The sequence below is a fragment of the Schistocerca americana genome, chromosome 2 (assembly GCF_021461395.2).
Source record: "Schistocerca americana isolate TAMUIC-IGC-003095 chromosome 2, iqSchAmer2.1, whole genome shotgun sequence".
NCBI classification, from domain to species: domain Eukaryota; kingdom Metazoa; phylum Arthropoda; class Insecta; order Orthoptera; family Acrididae; genus Schistocerca; species Schistocerca americana.
The window spans coordinates 636,374,564-636,400,177 of record NC_060120.1 but is presented as its reverse complement, the minus strand read 5'-3'; the positions used below and the strand labels follow the sequence as shown (position 1 = coordinate 636,400,177).

General features: G+C 40.0%; 1 protein-coding gene across 4 annotated transcripts in view; it reads left to right on the top strand.

Annotated features, from left to right (window-relative positions):
- Positions 1-25,614, top strand: part of LOC124596547 (alanine--tRNA ligase, cytoplasmic) — a 186,340-nt gene that overhangs the window by 99,634 nt on the left and 61,092 nt on the right. For all 4 annotated transcript variants that reach the window (XM_047135725.1, XM_047135726.1, XM_047135728.1 and 1 more), the window contains exon 9: positions 5,812-5,944. In XM_047135725.1, the coding sequence (XP_046991681.1) occupies positions 5,812-5,944 (133 nt within the window). The remainder of the gene's footprint in view (positions 1-5,811; positions 5,945-25,614) is intronic.

The window sequence follows — 25,614 nt, the reverse complement described above, 5'->3', positions numbered from 1 at the left end:
ATAATAATAATAATAATAATAATAATAATAATAATTCAATGGTATCTGTTCTTTCGAGAACAGTTACTATCTTCATATATAGTTAAATGGCTACCCGGCCATTGACCCTTCATCTGTGCGAATGCGCACAGGTTGCCTGAACTCTTATGGGAATCGTCACCATAGTGTGCGCAAGTAATGAGTGGATGGACAAATATGTGTTAGGAACATTACGTATGTAGATTGTGAACGGTTGGCAATGTGGGTCTCATGGGAAGCATAAGTCCCTGCAGTTGCGCTATTCATCTGTGTCCTTGGTGGCTCAGGTAGATAGTGTGTCTGCAATGTCAGCAGGAGATCCTGGGTTCGAGTCCCAGTTGGGGCACACATTTTCGGCTGTTCCCATCGAGGTATGTCAACAACACCTGTCAGCAGCTGAGGGTTTCAATTAATTATCATTTATTCTAGAGAAGCCGCACGGTCATCAATGGTACCTGTTCTTTCGAGAACAGTTATATATCCATATGTACTTTTGTTTTACTCAATGACTTTCCATCAGTTACTATGAATTGTGACCCCTCTGACAGGAAATCACAAATCCAGTCACATAACTGAGATGATATTCCATAAGCATGCAATTTGACTAAAAGCCGCTTGTGAGGTACAGTATCAAAAGCCTTATGGAAATCTAGATATACAGAATCAATTTGAAATCACTTGTCAATATCACTCAGCACTTCGCAGAAGTAAAGAGCTAGTTGTGTTTTACAAGAACAATGTTTTCTAAATCCGTGTTGACTGTGTATCAATAGACTGTTCTCTTCGAGGTAATTTATAATGTTCACCACAATATATGTTCCACAATCCTGTTGCATATTGACGTTAATGTATGGGCCTGTAATTTAGTGGACTACTCCTAGTGCTTTTCTTGAATATTGGCGTGACCTGTGCAGCTTTCCAGTCAATTAGTATACAATCCAGACCAGAAGGCTTGCTTTTATTAAATTATTTAAGTTACTTCACTACTCCGGGATATCTACTTCTAAGTTACTCATATTGGCAGTATGTCTGGGCACTAGCATATTTTACATACAACCAGAATCTCTCTGAATTTTCCACCACATTTCGAGACAAAGTTTCGTTGTGGAAACTATTATAAGCATCTCATGTTGAAGTCTGCGCTAATTTTTGTGCTTCTCTAAAAGATCAGCAATCTTGGAGATTTCATGTTTGTTTAAATTTTGCATGTTTTTTGTTTATGCAACAGTGTTCTTACTGTTTCATGTACCCAGGGGGTCAACTCTGTCGTTTGTTGATTTATTTGATACAAATCTTTCAGTTGTGGTTGATACTATTTCTTTGAATAAAAGTCACATCTCGTCTACTCTTACAGTGTTAATTTGGAAGGTGTGGAAATAGTATCTCAGAAAGTCATGAGGTCAATTTTTATCTTTTTATTTAAATAAGTATATTTTTTGTTTATTTTTGTAGAACCTGGAGGTTAAAATATTCAGTCTTGCTATGATAACCATGAGTTCAGTAATCACTTAGCCATTTTGATGCTCGTTATTTGTTCAAAATTATTTGTGGCTAAGAGGTCAAGTGCGTTCTCAGAACTGTTTACTATCTGAGTGAGCTCATAAATTTAATGCTCGAAATAATAATCGGAGAATGTGCTTAGCATAATTTCAGATGATGTTTTATGTGTATCTCTGGAATGAAACATATTTTGCAACATATCATTGTAAGTTGAAGCCACCACCCACTAAAATTGTGAGTCTGGTACGAGTTTGAAATTAGACTTAAGTTCTCTCTGATCCTTTCAGCAGTTGTTTCATCTGAGTTGGGAGGTCAGTAAAAGGATGCAATTCTTATTTTATTCTGATTGCCAAGAATGGCCTCTACCCATAGTAAGTGACAGGAACTACCTACTTCAATTTCGCTGCAAGATAAACTACTTCTAACAGCAATAAATGCACCACTACCAACTGTGTTTAGCCTATCCTTTCTGAAAACCATTAGGTCATTCGCAAAAATTTTGGCTTAACTTTTCTCTGGCTTTAGCCAGCTTTCGGTGCCTATAAAGATTTGAGTATCAGTACTTCCTATTAGCGCTTGGAGCTCTGGTTCTTTACCACCACAGCTCCGACATTTTACAACTGTTATATCGATGGTTGCTGGATCTATGTTCTTCCTGTGTTCAACCTGAACTCTTTGAAATTGGAAACCCTTTTTGTGTTTGCCCAAGATCCTCTAATCTAAAAACTCAGCCACCCTATGGTGCAGGTCGAGGAATCTGTAGCCTACAAGGTCACAGAACCATCTGAGCCTCTGATTCAGACCCTCCGCTCGACTCTGCCTCTTCTTATCCAATCCTTCTTGAAGAACTGGTACTTCCAATACCATGTTGGTGATGCCTTTTTGATTGCTATTTTCAGGAGAATGGGATTCCCCAAGGTAGTTATGTTGTAATAAAAATAAATAAATAATATATCTAAACACAAAGATGAGGTGACTTACCAAACGAAAGTGCCGGCAGGTCGATAGACACACAAACAAACACAAACATACATACAAAATTCAAGCTTTCGCAACAAACGGATGCTTCATCAGGAAAGAGGGAAGGAGAGGGAAAGACGACAGGATGTGGGTTTTAAGGGAGAGGGTAAGGAGTCACTCCAATCCTGGGAGCGGAAAGACTTACCTTAGGGGGAAAAAAGGACAGGTATACACTCGAGCGCGCACACACTCACGCTCACACACACACACACACACACACACACACACACACACACACACACACACACATACACAGAAACAAGCAGACATTTGTAAAGGCAAAGAGTTTGGGCAGAGATGTCAGTCGAGGCGGAAGTACAGAGGCAAAGATGTTGTTGAAAGACAGGTGAGGTATGAGTGGCGGCAAATTGAAATTAGCGGAGATTGAGGCCTGGCAGATAACGAGAAGAGAGGATATACTGAAGGGCAAGTTCCCATCTCCGGAGTTCTGACGGGTTGGTGTTAGTGGGAAGTATCCAGATAACCTGGACGGTGTATCACTGTGCCAAGACGTGCTGGCCGTGCACCAAGGCATGTTTAGCAACAGGGTGATCCTCATTACCAACAAACACTGTCTGCCTGTGTCCATTCATGCGAATGGACAGTTTGTTGCTGGTCATTCCCACATAGAAAGCTTCACAGTGTAGGCAGGTCAGTTGGTAAATCACGTGGGTGCTTTCACACGTGGCTCTGCCTTTGATCGTGTACACCTTCTGGGTTACAGGACTGGAGTAGGTGGTGGTGGGAGGGTGCATGGGACAGGTTTTACACTGGGGGCGGTTACAAGGGTAGGAGCCATAGGGTAGGGAAGGTGGTTTGGGGATTTCATAGGGATGAACTAAGAGGTGACGAAGGTTAGGTGGACGGCGGAAAGACACTCTTTGTGGAGTGGGGAGGATTTCATGAAGGATGGATCTCATTTCAGGGCAGGATTTGAGGAAGTCGTATTCCTGCTGGAGAGCCACATTCAGAGTTTGGTCCAGTCCCGGGAAGTATTCTGTCACAAGTGGGGCACTTTTGGGGTTCTTCTGTGGGAGGTTCTGGGTTTGAGGAGATGAGGAAGTGGCTCTGGTTATTTGCTTCTGTACCAGGTCGGGAGGGTAGTTGCGGGATGCGAAAGCTGTTTTCAGGTTGTTGGTGTAATGGTTCAAGGATTCCGGACTGGAGCAGATTTGTTTGCCACGAAGACCTAGGCTGTAGGGAAGGGACCGTTTGATGTGGAATGGGTTGCTACAGCAACAGTACCTGACCATCCGTTCATAAGTACCGGCTCGAACAACTATAGTTCATTTGTCAATGTGTCAAGCGTTGTGAGCCATGAAACTTGGAAGTTATTTCGTTGCACACGCATGTTCATTTCACCACACCTGACCGTCCGCTTGTTGAAAGACACATATAGCCATCCAAAACATAGTATAAATTGCTTGGCCTTAAAGTTCGTTTCTTCATATAGAGTTTGGTTTCCAATGAAAATTCATACAAGTTTTGAGTTACAACAATATACATAATGTGACAACTTATACCTATGGCTGACATTCCACCCATTGCTTATATTACAAACATAAATTTCTTAAATTTTAGAACATTATGAAATGTTCATTAACTGGGTTCTGTTACTACAGTTTGTTTGTTACCTTTAACTTATCTTTGTTCACATCACATATATAAATTAATTACAAATAACATTTTTATGACACAATACAAGCATACGGTACATTTTTGCTTCATTTTATAGATAGGCTTTTATCACTTATGGGAGCTCATTTCTTTCTTAGGTAGATGAGGGAGAAAAACATTCGAAATAGGTCTAAAACATTGCGCATTGCTGGCCTGACTAGACTTGACACCGCTTCCTTTGTTTGGGACGGAAGAAGGGAAATACTCATCTACTGGTTCAATGATTTATGGGGAACTGTTGCTCGTACAGTCATGGACTAGTTGCCAAGAACTTTGGTTCATTGAAATAGTGTGTACCGACTAATCATTGTCGTGTTGTTTCTACATGTGCTAGTGCTGTTTACTTCAATTCACGTGTAGGTTAGTGTAAAACATGATGTTTAACGATCATAGACTTATCTTTTTCAAATAACTGGAAATGTAATTATTCAAGCTTTCAGGTGACAATTATATAAAAAATTAACTGGTTTTTGTAAAATCTCATGCTTAAATGTTTATGTGTACTCTGCAGCAAATAGGTACTGATAATTGTCAAGGAGAGACACTGCGACGATGCATATTTCATTTGCCTTATGACCTTCATTATAAATATCCTTATAACTAAATTGTTTACTCGAGGTGCGGCCCGTTTCTTCATTTGGTACCTGTTACTCTCGACATAATTCTCTCCTCCTGCACTAGGACGATGCACTGATCGCTGAAAGAAAAAACTTAAAACTAACTCGAAACTAATTACATTGCGTAGCTCGGTAACCACTGATGCAATTGGTCATTGCGTAAGTCTGCAGATATTTCTGTACTTCGTTTAAATTTGTAGAGTTTCGTTTACTCTGTTACCCATTATGATCATTCACTCTGCAAAGAAAATCATTTGACATCTCTCATGGCATTTTGTTGTTAGTCCTTAGCTTACACGTTTTTCGGTTGTATTGAAATTTCTCTTGGCCCAATGGAAGTATTCATTAAATGTAGGCATTAGTTCAAAGCAGTTTATTTTTTACTGGGTTTTACTGTCAGCCTCTACCTTATATCCTGTATTTATTGAGAGAATTTGAGTTGTTTTTTTTTTTTAAAGGCATCTTAAGTATCACTGCTTCCATTGAATAAATTACCTTGCTTTCCTGTTTACTGGCATTGACAATGAGGGGTTGCTAAGTGCTGCATAGAAAATCATGAATAATCAGAATTGTTGTAGGGATACCACACTGTCATCAGTAGGAGACATTTAGTGGAAGTAAATAATCATTAAAGTGTTGCTACTACCCGGTGTTGATACTTTGTACCTTGTGTGTATGATATTGGGAACTCATGTATTTGTTCTGGAATCTTTAAAGATTTAATAATTTTTTTGTATTGTTTTGTGCGTAAGAAATTTTTCCAGGCATTACTGTCCTTGAAATCCCTGTTCAAAAGGCTTAATTACGCTAAAATCAATCACTCCAACCCTCCCCCATGTTATGTGTGTTTACAAAGACCAACCACTTCCCTTATCAACATAAATCAGCATTCTGAGTAATTCCTTCACTAATGTGCACTTGTTATTAGATTATTAACTAAGTGAAGTGTTCTAAAAGTTCATTCTTCATTTTTTCCCAGGTAAAAAGTGATCCACAAAGCATAATAGACATTATTAATGAAGAAGAAGAACAGTTTCTTAAAACATTGTCTCGTGGTCGGAACTTACTGAATCGTACCGTGGACAAACTTGAGAATTCCAAGGTTGTCCCAGGTAAGAATGCCATTTAATTCTGCATTTGAAAATTCAGAAGCAGTTCATCTCGGTCCAATTGTTATAGAAGTATCTTTTTCTATTATTAGTGGATAAATAAAACTTTCTATTTATATCAGATACCAGCGAATCTCCGTACGTATGGCTTTAGATTTGTCATCCTCAGATGTCTCATAGACGGAAGGGATGGAAGGGCCTGAGTTGTTACTGAAGTTTATAACCTCCTTTTCTTTTTTTTATAGTAAGCTTTGTGGTGGACTTTAATTCTGTAAGTAGTCCATGACATCATGGGACACAATATGGAGAATTCTGTTCTTTCTAAGTTAATTGAACTTCAGTGAGCATCAGTGTAGATGGCTGTAAAATGTAAGCTATTTTGAAATATTTGCAGACATATTGTTTTGAGTATATATAAAGAAAATTTGTGGTTTAACGTTGACAGTACATTTAGTACACCAATATTGCCATAAGTGCTCTTCAAGCTGTCTTATGATGCACGGTGAAGGGCACATCATCTACTATCATCATGTTCTTCTTTTTGTGGTCTCTTCACAAGGAGCTTTTGGTAAGAACAAATGTTGGTAAGCCTTCATATGTGCTTGAAATTCTCTATATTTACCACAGTGGTTATTTAGGAAGATTTATGTGGGCAGTAGCAACAGGTTAATTAGCTCATTTAGAACTGTGTTCTCAGAATGAATGATCGGTCATTGTAGTTGGGTGCATGTATGTGTTACTCTTGTGCTTACTAAATGAGGTATTAATTCGTGTTGAAATGTGTTGTTCCTTATGTTATCTAGTAACCTACCTTCTTAGGGTCTGACTGATAAACAGTGTTCAAGAAATTGTTGAATGTTTCGTAAGCTACCATTTTCCAGTGAAACCTAGGTTGAATCTGCCTTTCCTACAATGAGTTTTATGTGGAAATTTCTCTTTAAATTGTTCAGGACTCTTACTATTATAGCTATTTTATGATTGTGAATCGTTCTGCTGAATTGTGTAACCAACTGTATAAACAGACAATATTTTGCTGTTGTCTTCATTTATTGATGCATGAAAATTAACAACTGTATATTCTTTTTTTTTGCATTTAATTGATAGGACAGATCTAAATCCTGTACTGTATCCCGTACTCTTATTACTTTCATAACATATGTCTGATTTTAACAAATTTTTCTTTTTGAGAAACATTTTTCCTGCAACTGGCAACCTGCATTTATATCCTCTCTCCATCAGCTAAATATCACAACTATTAGTGTATTATTTCCTACTCTAATTCCCTCAGTAGCACCTGATTTAATTCAACTGATATTCTATTACACCTGATTTACTTTTGTTGGTATTCACTTGCACCACCCTTTTCAACACATCATTCATCCTATTCAACGGATCAAGTAATTGGTCATCTCTGACAAAATTACGATGTCAATGGCAAACCTCAAAGTTATTCTTTTTCCTCCCTTTCCGAATTATGCATTGGGTTCCTTTACTGCTTGCAAATTGTACAGTTCAAATAACATCAGGGATAACCTAAAATTCTGTCCCACTCCCTCAACATCTAGTGCTTCTCTTTCATACCTTCAACCTGGTAGATACAGTTTGGTTCCTTTACAAGTTGTCTGCAACTATAAACTGGAAACTGCAGCATCTCTTACTGGCAAAATTTGCTTCTATTTTTGTCGAAATTTGCATGAATTTTTGTTTGTAAATGATCAGACTCTCAAATTTAAAAGGTTGTCACACTGTATGAGTGAATATAAATGAAGCCTCAGTTATTTGGAATTGACTGTATAGAAAAAAGTGTCAATTGTGAGCTTTTTGACTGTTCAACAACTTTTTTTTCCAAAACCGCCTTTTTTCCAGTTTGTTCTGCTGAAAAACGACAGCACTTTTCCACCAGCGAACTGAATGCATCTCTGATTGAAGGTGGTTCTCGACATTCTTTGTCTTACATGCAGTGTATACGTATTTGTGAATTTGGACAACCATCAGCTGCATAAAGGAATCACGAAAACAAAAATTGGTGCCAGACTGGGACTCAAACCTGGATTTACCACTTACCACAAGAGGCTGCCTTACCATTAGGCTATTCGAGCAAGATTCACGGCCACGCCCAAACTTCCTCATGTCATTAACCATGTGTCTACAACATGTACTCGTACATTCGTTATTTATATTCCCATACAGGGAAGCCATTTTAACTGAAAGTAGCTTTCCCAGTGTTGGTGGATAAATATGATTTTGCAGTGACTGTGTTGTTAAGAAGAACAGTGCAATGTTCCTTCAGACATGCATTTATTCGCCGACACTGGGCAACTGACTTTCAATTAAAATGTTTCCCCTATACAGGAATGTACAGTCTTAGACATAAAAACTGACCGCCGGCCGGCCGCCACAGAGACTAAGTCCGAGTCGTTCACTTAAGGTGTCCAATAAAACTGACCGCCCCTGACAACTCTTAAGTCCGGCCATCTGCACAATCTGGCAACACTGTAAGATGCGGAAGTGTTGTCTACTTCCTAGATGATATGGATGAAACGGGCCTGTGGTCTTGCGGTAATCGTCGTGCAGTCTTAACTTAGAGTCGCATGTTCGCGTCCAACAACTTTTTTTTTACCTCATTTCGGTCTAAAGTTATGAGTCTGATTGAACATCGAAGGCAATTCACTTAACATTCAACCCACCCGCAATAATAAGTATTCCAGAAACAATTCCGCAGGACAGCTCGTGGCTGCGTCGCAATCATAACAGCTTACGCTCGGGCGTTTCCTCGCGCTGCAGCAGCTACCGGCCACCGGCCAGACGCCACCTGCCGCCTGAAATCCGACGCCGCCCATGTGAAGGCGGCGCCATGCTGTCAGTGTATGTATCAATGCCATTTTCGAGCATACTTGAAAATCATGAACTACAGTTAAGCATTGTAAAATTGAGTCGCAAGTGGAAAAAGGTGTAACATCTGCAACACAATGTTTACTTTTGGTATAAGACAGGGGTGAATGTAGAGGAGGCAGCTAGAAAGGTTTGAACTGTGTTTGGAGCGAGTGCTTTTGGGAAAAATACGCCAGAAAAAGATATTCTTGTTTCAACAAAGATCGTTCTGGCATGAATGATTTTCCACATTAAGGAAGTCTAGACTACTGATATATGTGACAGATTACCATTTTTCCATCATGCGACCTTTGCATTCAACAGGCAAAGTTCAGAAGTAGGAGTACTGCATTCCCTAATTCTAAACAACAAAAATCAACGGAGTGACTATTATTGAACGTCATCAGGTTGCTCATTGAGCATTCCTATGCAGTACTGTTACTGGCAACGTGTTATGATGCCTTTATCGTTAACTTCCTAAGAAGAAATGAAAGGCTGAGCCCCACCAAAAGACGTAGACTAGAGCAAAGAGTAGTGTGAACATAATATTTTACATCTGATAGCTCCAAAAGTGTGTTTTGGACTACGAATTCTGCCCCAAGGGGTGTGTGCAACACAGCTGGAAGTTGTTGTCAACAACTGAGACACCTTTCGGTCGCAGTGTAAGAAAGTCGAGCAACAAAACTACATCACCTGTGCTACTGCATGATAACTCACTCTGTTGATTTGAGAAAGAAAACTACCCAAGAGATTGATAGGAAAGTCGTCTCTCAGACACTTGTATTGATAGGGAAGTCCTCTCTAAAGCACTTGTCCCTCTCGTCATATATTCGTAAAATATTACCTTTCCCGCTCTTGATCGATCAACCGTCAAGGCAATTCATTTCTAGACGAAAATACTCTTAAGACTACCATGGTTTAATGACATCATTAAAACAAGTAGGTTTCTATGGGCGTAGAATTTGTAAACAACTGTAGCATTGTCACATTATTACAGATATTGCGAAAGAAAATTTAGCTGCTGATTAATTTCTCTTTGATGATTAGTGTTGCGTTTAGTAAACTAATGGAAAATGCAAATAAAATATTCACTGTACTAATACAAATTAAATTCAGCTTACTACAGAAACGTAACGACAGCAGTCTATCTTAATAAAGCATTAAGTGTCTGTAAGACGAATTAGTAGGATATTACCGACTTTTGACTTCGAAAAGATATGTATTTACTTCATTTCCTGTATCATTCACAAGTATTATGAAAATGTGGCATTTCATAGATAAAATTATGTATTCACAACAACAAAAAATGTGTCGGCACAAAACAAAAGTGGCATTATGAAATTGGCAGTACCGTAAGGTTTTCGCTCTGACACTAAGGGTTACTGTAAGTAGCAAGACGAATTTTGCTCGAGCGTTGTCTTACAATTCCCTTATTTAGTTTGCATGTGCCTGCTTGTAGCTCAGCTACAAAAGAATTAAATATCTGTCTTTCAGCGAGTCTCGAAAAGTGAACGAAAGCAGCTTGCACCTGGTAGCCAAGAATATTACCTGGGAACTGGTTTTTTCCTAAAGTGGGAAGCCGTCCTTTTGTGGTTGAATTGTTGGCAAAAGTCAGTCAGACGTGTGCCATTGGTCTAAGCGTTTCGGTATGTTGAATTTGTACCAATGGTTTTTCTACAGGTTATTTCTGTTCCAAATAGAGAGTTGAAGTCTCCCATTAGTATTTTCACGACATCTTGGTGAATTTTGCGCTTAGTATTTTCGAGTGTGTTCCAGAATTTTTCGACATTTGTGGTGTTTATCTTATTTTCGATGTTGGTGGGAGCATGTGCATTGATGAGTGTATATTTTTTACTGGGGCTCTGAATGAGCGTAGTCATGAGTCGATTGTTGATGGGTGTGATTTCTTTGACAGGGTTGGTGATAGATCTGTGTTCGAGAAAAGCAATGCCGAAGATTGGTACGACTTTCGCTACCTTTTGTTGTATTTTGCTCTTGAAGATGCAATGGTTTCCGTAATGCAAGGTTCACTGTCAGTTAGTCGTGGTTCGTGAAGAGCAAGGATGAGAATTTTTTGTTGGTCGATTTCTTTTGTGAAATTATTTAGTTTTCGTGCTTGGATCAATGTATCGATGTTTAGTTATAAAAAAAAAAATCTTATGTGTGTGAAATCTTATGGGACTTAACTACTAAGGTCATCAGACCCTAAGCTTACACACTACTTAACCTAAATTATCCTGAGGACAAACACACACACACCCATGCCCGAGGGAGGACACGAACCTCCGCCGGATCCAGCCGAACAGTCCATGAGTACTGCCCCTCAGACCGCTCGGCTAATCCCGCGCTGCCTGTAGTTTTCAAGTGCATGTTTTTTGCTTGTAGGGAAATTTACCAGAGACCTTCGATATTCTCTGCCGTGCTAACCTGGACTCCTCAGACTCCGAAATTCCAACTGCCGCCTGTCGACAGCCGGGTTGTGTACTGCCTGGGGTAAAGTTGACTTTGCTTGCACAGTTTATGTTTGATTGAGTTTCATTGGTTTGGCTGGGTGATTCCAGGACCAGACAGGACCAGAGGGTGTTGAAGCCCTTGGAAGCAAATATTTTCAGCCGAGCTCATTGAGCTAACAGACGGTGACCAGAGTAGCGGTAGTTTTCTGTCAGACGTATCTGGATTTTGAGTTCAACGGATTGAGTAGCCGTTCAGGATTGTGTTAGTATTTGGTTCACCCCAAGTATTTGATTTCCTCGGTAACACCCATATGGGGGAGGGTTTCCCGTTTCCTCCCCACGGGATTATTATTATTATTATTATTGTCATTATGTCATCAGCAAATCCGATATGGTGCTTCTTCCCACCACTGAAATAGATGTGCGTTGTTCGATTCAGTATTTCCATCACATAAATATGGGTTATAATTACGTTACATTGCTGCTAGTAGACACATTTCTTACTTTTTCTTAGGCAGTTGCTACCTGTTACTCCATCATAGGAATTTATGTGCGCAGCATTGTTGCAATACAGACGTTCAAATTATCCAATTTCTGTAATTTCACTTCGATACCAGATCGTTCTAATCAGATTGAGTAAGTCAGGCTTAATGTGGATATACGAATATGACTCTCATCATTTGATAGACTGGGTAAACCACATTCTTAATCGGACGGTTGAATCTAGATCACTTATTTATGACAGGGCCTGAATTCTTAAACACTGTGGAAAATAATAATACAATGTGCTTATTACTAATATGTTATTTAAATATAAATATATGAACGAACGAGATAACAGTTTATTTACAGGAGCAGAGCCCCATCCATCATAGCAGAGTAGTGCGAGATTGGTGCAGGGCCAGAAGAGGATAAAGCTGTTGCCATTTGTTCCACGATCACCGAACATCAACCAGATAGAGAATATGTGGGCAGAGGTAACACGGTCATTGCCATGTGGACCTACAAATGCAAGCGACCTTTGGACGAATATAGAAAATGTATGGTGGGAAGTAAACCATCACGCTACACTGTCGACGACTTAATGAAATCAATGCCCCTACGCCTTTGAGAAATCTTATGTAATGATCATGGGTGGGTTGGTTACTAAAAGTATACTCGTCCACAAAATCCATGTGGACAATTATCTGATAGTCGGTCAAGCTTTGCTTTGTCACAGCTCTTTAGATAAAAGTCCATTTACTGTCAGTCTCCTACTTACAATTCTTGCAATGCAAGGTAATTGAAAAATCTCATCCACTCGACGCCAACTGAGGAATTGACTGGTGCATGTGTTGTTCAACACACAGTAGTTGTCACCCTCACTGGAATCAATGACTGTGTGTGTGTGTGTGTGTGTGTGTGTGTGTGTTTTCGTGTCCACGCACAATCTGAATCAATACTATTAACATTAGAGAGACAACCGACAGTAAATATTGCATACAATATGACTGTAAAGTATTTTAATGTGATGGGAAGTTACAAACTGAATTTTTACCCAACCCACGATCTGCATATTACGTTAAGTAAGATGTATTAACTCCATAGTATCATTAGCAGAGACAGTGCGCTCTTGTTGTCGAGGCTCGCGACAAGTGCAGCGATTAGCAGTGCCCAATGCCGCCGCGATTTGTTTATGTTGGCTGAGTGTGGACACTGCAGCAGACGCTTCGCCATAAACAGAAAGAAATCACCTTGGCTCTGACTGCAGTGAGCGGATATCACTGCCTGTGTGTTCTTACAGTAACCAACGTGAGACTAACTCACAGGTGCCATGGAGCAATTGTGACGGGTATCATGCCATTAGTCATCAGAATATTAACCAGTGGTGAAAAGTCTACTCTATTTAAATCCCAAGAAAATAGGACCTTCTCACAAAGGAATGTGAGGTGATATCAAAATTTATCCAACATACAAAAATTAACTGCAGGGCTTTCATGTATGCAGTAGTAGCACACAAGGAAATATTATGTCTTGGAAGCGTATATTTCATTTCCTCTTCTCATATTAACGCCCTTGTTTTAGTATGAAGTGAGAAAATAAACAAGAAAAACTAAAGTTCCTGAGAAGCATATCAGTCATTTCCTCTTCTCATATCATAACTTTTGTTTTAGTATGAAGTAAAAAGAAATAAACAGTTTAAGTTTGTGAAGCATAATATGACACCAGATTCTTATCGTAGGCACTGTCGGAAACGCAAAAAGCAGGGAGCTGTCCATTCTTTTGTCCAACAGTCTGTCCCCTTTCGCCGGCCGTTGTGGCCGTGTGGTTCTAGGCGCTTAAGTCTGGAACCGCGTGACCGCTACGGTCGCAGGTTTGAATCCTGCCTCGGGCATGGATGTGTGTGATGTCCTTAGGTTAGTTAGGTTTATGTAGATCTAAGTTCTAGTGGACTGACCACCATAGATGTTAAGTCCCATAGTGCTCAGAGCCGTTTTTTTTTTTTTTTTTTTTTTTTTTTTTTTTTTTTTTTTTTTTTTTTTTTTTTGTCTCCTTTCATGCATTACTCTCGCTAGGAGATTCTTGTTTAAGGACTTGTCGGCATCATGTTCTTCAGCAGAACAAGCGTTATGTTATTGTGCTAATTACGGTATGGAAAAATGCAAAAAAGACGATTTCCCCTAAAGCAGTGGGGATATTTGCAAATGTCTGTATTCAGCAGTGACTGCCAGCTGCCACAACACATCACAGAATCCATGCGACAGGCAACACAACTGTGCGTGCACTTCAGACTTCATTCAGTAAGACGTCAGGAGATGGTCGGAAACGTCAAATTAACGTCGCTTTCCGAGTCGTATTCAATCCAGAATGAGGTGTTATTAAGGTAGTTGAGCGTTCTAGCAATTACACTGTAATTCACATATGAGTATTCCGATAGCCAAAAGAACCCGTTAGTGTGAAACTATCGGGAACTGCGCTAATATCGAACTGTAAGAACTTGAGACAAAACGTGGACTCTTCTCTTCGCTGGGTGACCTATTACTGCTATTTAGGATTCTCTCCATCCTAGACGTAATGCAAATGGAACTTCAGAGGCCCTTTCCGCTATTCTTGACAAACATCAGCAGCTTGTAATCACTGAGAGTTACAACTGCGTGTTGATATGGCTCGGGTTGTCAGTAGTTGTGGTGGTGTTACGCTGTCAAACTGCTTACAGTAACGTTAATGGTGGCACACATAACTTAGCGCTGACTACCTACTTAAGCAAAGATAGTGTTGTGGCGTCGTCGCCTCTCTTTATTTGGCCTCAGCTTGAGTAATCCGATTTAACGAACATAGTACTCCATTCGCAGGCTGCTGATGATACAGTATGACTACAGAGATCATTGTGCGGGTATTACATTAATTCTGCAATGAATTGCTTTACAAATATTACCCTCAGCTATGCAGCTGGAATGACTCATTACACAGGTACTCTATGTTGCACTTGGTTAAGGGATCAGTTCGCTGCAATCCTGCTTCTACTGTTCGTAAATACTTGTATACTTCATAAACGGTTCAAATGGCTCTGAGCACTATGGGACTTAACTTTTGAGGTCATCAGTCCACTAGAACTTAGAACTACTTAAACCTAACTAACCTAATGACATCAGACACATCCATGTCCGAGACAGGATTCGAACCTGCAATCGTAGCGGTCACGCGGTTCCAGACTGTAGCGCCTAGAACCGCTCGGCCACTCCGGCCGGCCGGCCGAAGTGGCCATGCGGTTAAAGGCGCTGCAGTCTGGAACCGCAAGACCGCTACGGTCGCAGGTTCGAATCCTGCCTCGGGCATGGATGTTTGTGATGTCCTTAGGTTAATTAAGTTTAACTAGTTCTAAGTTCTAGGGGACTAATGACCTCAGCAGTTGAGTCCCGTAGTGCTCAGAGCCATTTGAACCACTCCGGCCGGCATACTTGCATACTGACCATTCGTTGACTAAATATGAGCTACAATGTGATTCGCATATATATGACATTGGTTATTGCCGGCACAAAGCAATGACTAAGGGTTGGATGCCGTTCAAGTCCCGTTACACTGATGGCAAGACAAATGTTCGCAAATCACCTCTATTGCCTCAAAAACAATTGCATCTTAAATATCGAAGGACCGACGTCCACACTGTCACAGCGCGTTGAAATACAGTTAAGACGGCAGATGAATATTTGTGACCGACTGGGCTTCGAACCTGGACCTCCTGCTTACTAGACAGACATGCTGATCACTGCACTATTATTTTTTTTAAAAATTTGAGAAGACTTTCAGCACCAGGTAGGCGGAGGCAAAGAGGGCAGGGGTCGAAGATACGAGGCCTGGCCTCAATGCCTCCCCCATACCTGTCACTGAGCAGCTGCATTATTCCCATGTATTCCATGTTTGTACCCATATATGCCTTTAAATTGTGGAACAAAACTGAAGTAGTAATTAAGGTAAAATAAATTACAGATTGCCTCCTCCAATGGCGTGCGTTCCTTGTAGAACATAACTTATAACAGTGAAAAGAGTGACGGAAAAATACATAACAAACATTCGTCCAGAAATGTATTCACAATTTAAGTTATTATGCCCTTAACCACAATCCGAGTTGGAGTCTCTCTTCAGTTACAGCTAACCAGTGCGCACCTATTGCACTATTGTAAGAACTGAGATGCAGTATTTTGGATTTAAAATTTTGTAAATTCGTTGTAAGAACAGGACCAAGCTGCTTAGGTCATCGGTTCCTAAGCTTACACACTACTTAATCTAACTTAAACTAACTTATGCAATGGACAACACACACACCCATGCCGGAGGGAGGACTCAAACCTCCGACGGTGGGCACTGTCGAGACACAGCAGCCAACCTCTCTTTCTCTTCAGCACCTATCTACACACGCTCCTCGTCAGACGCGAATTCCAATCTTTGCATCTTTGCCGCATACCACATATGTGGTACCCCCAGCACCCCCGCCCCCCTCGCTGCGGCCATTACTCCACTCGCTCGCGGCCACACTGTATTCCCGCTAGGTTTTGGATGATGTTGTGCGTCTAGCACTGAAAACTTTCGATGACCCGTCGAGACCCAAATAATTATACAGGATGTTTGAGGAGGAATAGTAAATATTGTATGAGGTGGTGGTATGGAAAATTGCAGAAAAAATGCAATAAAACCCCCTGTACACGGATATATGTGTGGTGTCTGTTCTTTCGGGAATGTCCGAAAGAAAAGACACTACGAATCCGGGTTTGAACCTGCTAAGGCACAAATTTTCATCTGGCGCCGTTGTTCTATTTTAATGCGCATGACAGCCTGGACATCTGTCCTTCAATCTTTAATTGATTAACAAGGCTGTCTATTTCGACTCGTAGTGTCTGTTCTTTCCGAAATGTCTGAAAGAACACACACACACACACACACACACACACACACATTTTTATCTTAAGTGCTATTCGGAAAATGTTTGGCAACTCAGTGATAGTGCCGAACTGGAGCTGCATCAACCTACTCATTTCACTAGATATAGTTGTAATTTTCTGAACAATTCCTGTTTAATAAGTGACAGCGACAGAGTCTCTCATCGTTTACTATGTCGGAAATGTGCTTCTCTCTGCCCTGGCCTATACTATAGCAATGAGTGAATGCTCACATTCTTGATACCTCACTGGATAATACCTCACTGGACGTGCTACTGCAACTGTAGCCAAAGATTCAAATCCCGCTGGAAAAGTACGTTTCAAGTCAGATGCTTTTGCTCCTCCCGTACTGTCATTGAAAACGATCACAACGAAATTAAGTATAGGTATTCTATGAAACCCTTGAGTTCATTCTGTGGTGCTGTGAAGATGAAACAGTAGTTTTTCACAATTATCAGATGACAGGTGGAATTTGTCAGATTCCACTAATTATGATTGCATTATTAACTGTTGATTCACAGGAGCTTTTCTGCCACTTATTGTAACAGTTATTTAAATGCTAGAGCTGGAAGAATAGAAACATCAAATTTTCGCCATATGGAATGTTCGAATACACTCTAAGTCTTCACGTTTCAAACAAAGGTAGAATATCCGTCAGGAAAGCTGACAACAATAAGCCAGGCCATGCCTGTCTTCTGGTGGATGTGCCAATGACAGTGATCTCAATAACAATATTGTACAGCAAATATAGATTGCCAACTCTGCCACTGGAGTAGCTCCAAAACTATGAATTGCGTCTGGTGAATACGCTTTCAATGTTTCGGTCTGATTAAGTCAGTAAAACACAAATAATTGCCGCAGTTATTATTTTATGTCATTTAGTTTGCATTCAGTGCATCGATGTATTACAAGTAATTGCACTCTAGCCCCTAAACCTAGTTACAGAAATACGAATAAGACTCATTGACATATAATGAGGATCTTGCGGTCCTTGCCACCCGCTACTTTGAAACGAAGCTATAGTCACTTTCGAGGTCAATCACAGAACACATCAGCTGGTATCCTTCCTGGCAGTATAATGAAACTTGGCAACAGCGCAGAATATGTTTGGCAACTCTGTGACTGACGAGTTACTTCCTTGATGGCACAGAACTATCCTGCTAAATTTACTTGATATTATCGTGTCATTTCAATGTAATACTGAGTGATTTTCGCTTGAGATGTGACATAAGGATATCAGTTAATCATTTTGAGTCCACGAAAGTCGATCCACATGGGAAATACAACTACTGTCGCCTCTTATGTTGCGGTTTATCTGCCATAGCGCTTACTGGGTCAATAAGTAAGTAGATGAAACCGCGCATATTCGCTAGCTCCGCGGTAACATGCTTGCCTGACAAGTGCGTGTTGCCTCTGTTCGCCTTTCGAGCCTTGCCGAAAGCCAGATTTTTAATTGTTTTGTAGCAGAGCTACAAGCAGGCAGATAAAAATTCAATGAGGAAATCGTAAGACAACGCTCTAGCAAAGTACGTCTTGCTTCTTTTAGTAACCTTTAGTGACAAAGCGAAAACCTTGAGGTACTGTCAAATTCATAATGCCACGTTTTTGTTTTCTGCCGACATATTCGTTGTTGTTGTGAATACATAATTTTATCTATGAAATACCACATTTTCATAATACTTGCGAAGCAAATCATGTTAAGTAACACTTCACCAACTTGTTGGGAAGGTGGAAAAAGCATTTCCCTTTCTGGATGCTCTCTGTATCTTCCTGGATGTCGAGTAATACGACCTTCGAGTAAATGGTTAGAGATGAAGAACCTAGTGGTGAATGAACTCATGGATGAGCTGAATGCGGGAGACTACTCTTGAAAAGAATAAGTAGACGATCTATTCACAGTAAGACTTAAAAAATTTGCTAGTACTGTTAAACCTATGTGCACTGAACATTGTGAAAAAGTATTTAAAGACGAGCCCCACGAAAATTGGTGTAGTATTATTTATGGGGAAGCACGTCCAGCATACATACTGAAAAATTACGTTTCTCGATGAAACTTTTAGTGATTTTTTGTTGGGGTTTAAGGGCACTCAACTACTGAGGTCATTAGCGCCCAAAACTTTAGAGAGGGTTGTAGTGTATCTAGAGGTAGCCTTGGATGGAAAACTATTATGAATACCTCACATAAAGAATATTTTCCACTGCGAAAGGTAATCTTATAAGCACTAGAAGCTTCTGTAGGGTAAACTGGGGTGTAAACCCAGTACGTACTGGATATACATCCCTGCAAAAAGACCAATGATATTTTATTGGCCTATAATATGAACAAAGTCGAACAGAAGGTGGCTGCTAGGGAGTCTGGCAAAGTGCAGAGACTGGCCTGCTTTCACAAACAAATGGAATTAGCAGGACATCCACTCTTGGAATGGATATTATGCTAGACATGCCTGCCTTACACCTGTGGCTTAAAATGGAGGCAGCAGCAGGGACATAAAGACTAAAAATTGGAAATAACTGGATATAGTTATAATATACAGAATCCCAAATCAGTAAGGCGATAGCTGGGGAAATGCCGAGTAACTACACAATAACTTCTAGCTATTTCAATAAACTTTGCCATGTAACAGTTGGAAGCAGGGAACGGTGGAAAAACGAACCACAACACCGTGCAGGAGACATAATATAGTGGTTTACTGACAGGTCGAAAACAGATGAAAATACCATGTCTGGTGTACTGCCTAGAATCTCTTTAGGGAAGATGGCCACAGAATTACACTTTTTTTTTCTGTCAGCCTGTGCACGGAGGAAAATTAGAGTAGACCCTACAAAAATCGTAGCATCTATTTTTATTCAGACAGCCGAGCAGCTCTGAAATCTGTATCAGCCCCTGCAACTAGATCGAAAGTCGTTGCAGAATGCTACGAAGTATTTTCTTTCGGGCATGTCCGAAAGAACAGACACCACACATATATCCATATACAGGGTGTTTCTGGAGGAATAGTAGATATTTTAGCAGGTAGTAGTACAGACGAAAAAAATTGCATATAAATGCGTCCACTTTTTATTGAGTACAGAGATACAACTGTTAGTACGTAATGCTAACAAACTCAAAGCAAAGGCAAATGAGGACATTCAAAGCTGATTTTCAAAAATTCACCAACCAACTTCAGTGTACATTTGACTTCTCTTGATAACACCACGTCTAGCTCTACTGAGGTCGTCTTTGCGTTCTTTTATGAGGGCTGCACTATTCATAACCCAAACGATCAAATCGGCTCTTGGGTTTACTTTTTATTTGTAGACTTCGCCTTTAACCATCCCCGCAGCCAAAAATCTAAAGAGATAAGGTCCGAGGACCTTAAAGGCCAAGAAAAGTGCCCATATCTAATGATCCACCTTCCGGGAAATGTTAGGTTTGGATAATGTGTCACCTGACGACTAGAATGCGCAGGAGCCCCTTCATGCTAGAGGAACATACGCATTCTTCTAGCCAAACGAACCTGCATCTCGGTTCTTACAATAGTGCAACAGGTGCGTACTGGTTAGATGTAACTGAAGAGAGACTCGAAGTCGGCTTGAGGTTAAGGGCGAATCCCAAGGGTATGGCCACGAACAACTGGGAGCGGAAACTTAATGTCATCGGAACCTTGTTGAAAGACCATGACATGCGATTGTTAGACCGACTGCAGAAAGTTCACTTTATAAATACAAACATACTTAGCAAAATATATCATGTCGCAGCAGTCTTACCGATACTGCAGGTCACTGCACATAAAATATTAGCTGTAGCCTCTTGGTATGTGTGGAAACAAAATATCATATCCATTATAATTATCCGGGCTGTTACGCCGTGGTCGGTTGATGAATTTTGTCTCAATTCCCAACGTTTCGTCTCCGACTGCGGGAGACATCTTCAAGGGGGTCCGTAGGTCGATGGAAGGTCCAACACAGTGGGTATTTTTCTTTCTCAAATCAACAGAGTGAGTTATCATGCAGTAGCACAGGTGATGTAGTTTTGTTGCTCGACTTTCTTACACTGCGACCGAAAGGTGTCTCAGTTGTTGACAACAAATTCCAGCTGTGTTGCACACACCCCTTGGTGCAGAATTCGTAGTCCAAAACACACTTTTGGAGCTATCAGATGTAAAATATTATGTTCACACTACTCTTTGCTCTAGTCTACGTCTTTTGGTGGGGCTCAGCCTTTCATTTCTTCTTAGGAAGTTAACGATAAAGGCATCATAACACGTTGCCAGTAACAGTACTGCATAATAATGCTCAATGAGCAACCTGATGACGTTCAATAATAGTCACTCCGTTGATTTTTGTTGTTTAGAATTAGGGCATGCAGTACTCCTACTTCTGAACTTTGCCTGTTGAATGCAAAGGTCACATGATGGAATAATGGTAATCTGTCACATATATCAGTAGTCGAGATTCCTTAATGCGGAAAATCATTCATGCCAGAACGATCTTTGTTGAAACAAGAATATCTTTTTCTGGCGTATTTTTCCCAAAAGCACTCACTCCAAACACAGTTCAAATCTTTCTAGCTGCCTCCTCTACATTCACCCCTGTCTTATACCAAAAGTAAACATTGTGTTGCAGATGTTACACCTTTTTCCTCTTGCGACTCAATTTTACAATGCTTAACTGTAGTTCATGATTTTCAAGTATGCTCGAAAATGGCATTGATACATACACTGACAGCATGGCGCCGCCTTCACATGGGCGGCGTCGGATTTCAGGCGGCAGGTGGCGTCTGGCCGGTTCCCGGTAGCCGCTGCAGCACGAGGAAACGCCCGAGCGTAAGCTGTTATGATTGCGACGCTGCCACGAGCTGTCCTGCGGAATTGTTTCTGGAATACTTATTATTGCGGGTGGGTTGAATGTTAAGCGAATTGCCTTCGATGTTCAATCAGACTCATAACTTTAGACCGAAATGAGGTAAAAAAAAAGTTGTTGGACGCGAACATGCGACTCTAAGTTAAGACTGCACGACGATTACCGCAAGACCACGGGCCCGTTTCATCCATATCATCTAGGAAGTAGACAACACTTCCGCATCTTACAGTGTTGCCAGATTGTGCAGATGGCCGGACTTAAGAGTTGTCAGGGGCGGTCAGTTTTATTGGACACCTTAAGTGAACGACTCGGACTTAGTCTCTGTGGCGGCCGGCCGGCGGTCAGTTTTTATGTCTAAGACTGTACATTCCTGTATAGGGGAAACATTTTAATTGAAAGTCAGTTGCCCAGTGTCGGCGAATAAATGCATGTCTGAAGGAACATTGCACTGTTCTTCTTAACAACACAGTCACTGCAAAATCATATTTATCCACCAACACTGGGAAAGCTACTTTCAGTTAAAATGGCTTCCCTGTATGGGAATATAAATAACGAATGTACGAGTACATGTTGTAGACACATGGTTAATGACATGTGGAAGTTTGGGCGTGGCCGTGAATCTTGCTCGAATAGCCTAATGGTAAGGCAGCCTCTTGTGGTAAGTGGTAAATCCAGGTTTGAGTCCCAGTCTGGCACCAATTTTTGTTTTCGTGATTCCTTTATGCAGCTGATGGTTGTCCAAATTCACAAATACGTATACACTGCATGTAAGACAAAGAATGTCGAGAACTACCTTCAATCAGAGATGCATTCAGTTTGCTGGTGGAAAAGTGCTGTCGTTTTTCAGCAGAACAAACTGGAAAAAAAGGCGATTTTGGAAAAAAAGTTGTTGAACAGTCATAAAGCTCACAATTGACACTTTTTTCTAAACAGTCAATTCCAAATAACTGAGGCTTCATTTATCTTCACTCATACAGTGGACAACCTTTTAAATTTGAGAGTCTGATCATTTACAAACAAAAATTCATGCAAATTTCGACAAAAATAGAAGCAAATTTTGCCAGTAAGAGATGCTGCAGTTTCCAGTTTATAGTTGCAGACAACTTGTAAAGGAACCAAACTGTATCTACCAGGTTGAAGGTATGAAAGAGAAGCACTAGATGTTGAGGGAGTGGGACAGAATTTTAGGTTATCCCTGATGTTATTTGAACTGTACAATTTGCAAGCAGTAAAGGAACCCAATGCATAATTTGGAAAGGGAGGAAAAAGAATAACTTTGAGGTTTGCCATTGACATCGTAATTTTGTCAGAGATGACCAATTACTTGAAGATCAGTTGAATAGGATGAATGATGTGTTGAAAAGGGTGGTGTAAGTGAATACCAACAAAAGTAAATCATTTGTAATAGAATTTCAGTTGAATTAAATCAGGTGCTACTGAGGGAATTAGAGTAGGAAATAATACACTAATAGTTGTGATATTTAGCTGGTGTAGAGAGGATAATAATGCAGGTTGCCAGTTGCAGGTAAAATGTTTCTCAAAAAGAAAAATTTGTTAAAATCGGACATATGTTATGAAAGTAATGAGAGTACGGGATACAGTACAGGATTTAGATCTGTCCTATCAATTAAATGCAAAAATAAAGAATATACAGTTGTTAATTTTCTTGCACCAATAAATGAAGACAACAGCAAAAATCCCAAAAAAAAGAAGAATTTTGCGATCTTTTAGAAACAGTTACACAAAATACTGAAAAATGGGATATTACATTAGGGTGACTTCAGTGCTCAAATATGTAGAGAGAAGAAATTTAGAAACATAGCAGGGCATTATCTAGCCCACAAAAGTAGTAGTACAAATGACATTAGACTGATCAGTGTATGTCGGAGCTCTCAGCCGAAACTAATTTGACCTATTTCAGGAAGCTCCCAGAATAGCCAAAAGGTGGAAATCTCCAAATTCAATGTTGGGAGAATTTCAGTTGAACTGCTTAGCTGATTCTCAAAAAACTAGTAAGGAAATTATGAATGTGAAAGTAATAAGGAATGATGAATTAGTTCTGATCAATACCACTCCAAAATTAAGGCTAATTTTATCCAATAAAATACAAAGAAAACCACAAAACTATTAAATAAGATACCAACTGGCTTGCTCTAACAAAAAATCAATTGTAAAAAACCAAGATGAAATCAAAAAAGATAAACATGACAACTGGCAAGAATTGTCTAAAGAAATTTGAGTCAATCAAAAATAAAAATAAAATATGATGTGATGAAATAAAAGCATGCGCAGAAAGTAAGTCTGCTGTGGCCATAACAGGCTGTGGGCTTTTTTTTCCTATGGGTTGGCAACACTTAGTGTTTGTGCGATCCCCTGGCCAGAGCGAGCATTACAGGAATGTGGTAGTACATAAACTCATGTTGTAGTGTCCAGTTCGGTGTAAGATATGGATAAGAAATCGTGCCAAGTGTGAGCCCCATACCACCTGCTTCCTGCTCACCAAAGTGATAGCACCCACCGAAATATTTTCACAAACAAAATGGTGTACAGTGAAGGTGGTATGAACAGAATGAGTGTGTTTGTAAGTGGTGCGTGGAGTTTCGTGCAGGCAGAACAATTTTTATTGTGAACAGAGGAGTGGAAGACATTCCATTTTGACTGATGAATTGGTGCGAAAAATCGAAGAAACTGTTCGTGAGCACTGCCAATTGACAAGGTAAGAAATATTTGTGATATTTCCACAACTCTCCAGAACTCTGAGATACTGGAAATTGTGTGCAAGATGGAAAAAGAAGCAAAGAAAATCATGACCTCGGTATTTTGGGACCAATAAGGCATTGTGTTAGTCGAATTTGTGCTTCGGGGTGACCATCAGTGCACAACAATATTACGAGATCGTAAATAAACTCAAAAGGAGCATTCAAAACAAAGGGAGGGGAATGGTGACAAGAGGAGTAAGCTTTTTACACAACACCCATACTCCCAGAGCCTTAGCCATCAAGGCTTTCTTGAGCTCATTTGGTTGAAATGATTTGAACTCCAGTCCCCGTCCTCCCATATCTCCCTGACTTGGCACTGTCAGATTATCATCTTTTCATGTTTCTGAAGGCACACACTGATGAGCAGGTGCAGGAAGAGGTTCTTAAATGGGGGAAGGAGTTGGCAGGAAAGTTTTTAGGGGAGGCCACAAAGAAGCTTGTACCATGGGCCACAGCATGCACTTAATGGGACGGCAGTTATGTGAAAAAGTAGTCAACGTGTGTAATTTTTTCAAATACAATTTTTGTAAAAAAAAATACATATATAAATCTGGTACACTATTTTCTGAACAAGCCTAGTACGTGTAGCAGCTAGAGAGGGCCAAAAAATGGGAAAAGAGGAAATTCTCAAGGAAACAGTAAAGATAATTAGAAGAACTAAAAGAGACTTTGAAGAGGTGAAACTTGTAAGAATGGAGGAAAACACTTCAAAAAATAATACTCGTGATTTTTTATCAGATATTAAAGGGCAGACCGAAGGACTACTAAACTCTAAAATATGTATTTCATAAATAAGAATGGCTGAGATGGCTTAAGCAACACTGAAAATTACAAAATACTTGCAATATATTGTCATCAGGCTCTTTTTATTATACAGAACCAATCTTGCAGCTGAAATTCTAAAACACTCATGAAAATTTAGGAGATTTCCTCCAGACTATCAACAAAATTGAAGAAGTAATTAAAACCTTAAAAAAAAAAAAAACTAGTGGAGAAGACCCTGTTACTGTGGGACTATTTAAATAGTCTCCACAAATTGATCCTTAAAAAGTGTGGTAAACAGAAAAAACAGGAGAGTGGAAGGTAGCTTTGATAAATCCAGCTGCAAGATTGGTTCTGTATAATAAAAAGAACCTGATGACAATATATTGCAAGTATTTTGTAATTTTCAGTGTTGCTTAAGCCATATCAGCCATTCTTATTTATGAAATACATATTTTAGAGTTTAGTAGTCCTTCGGTCTGCCCTTTAATATCTGATAAAAAATCACGAGTATTATTTTTTGAAGCGTTTTCCTCCATTCTTACAAGTTTCCCCTTTTCAAAGTCTCTTTT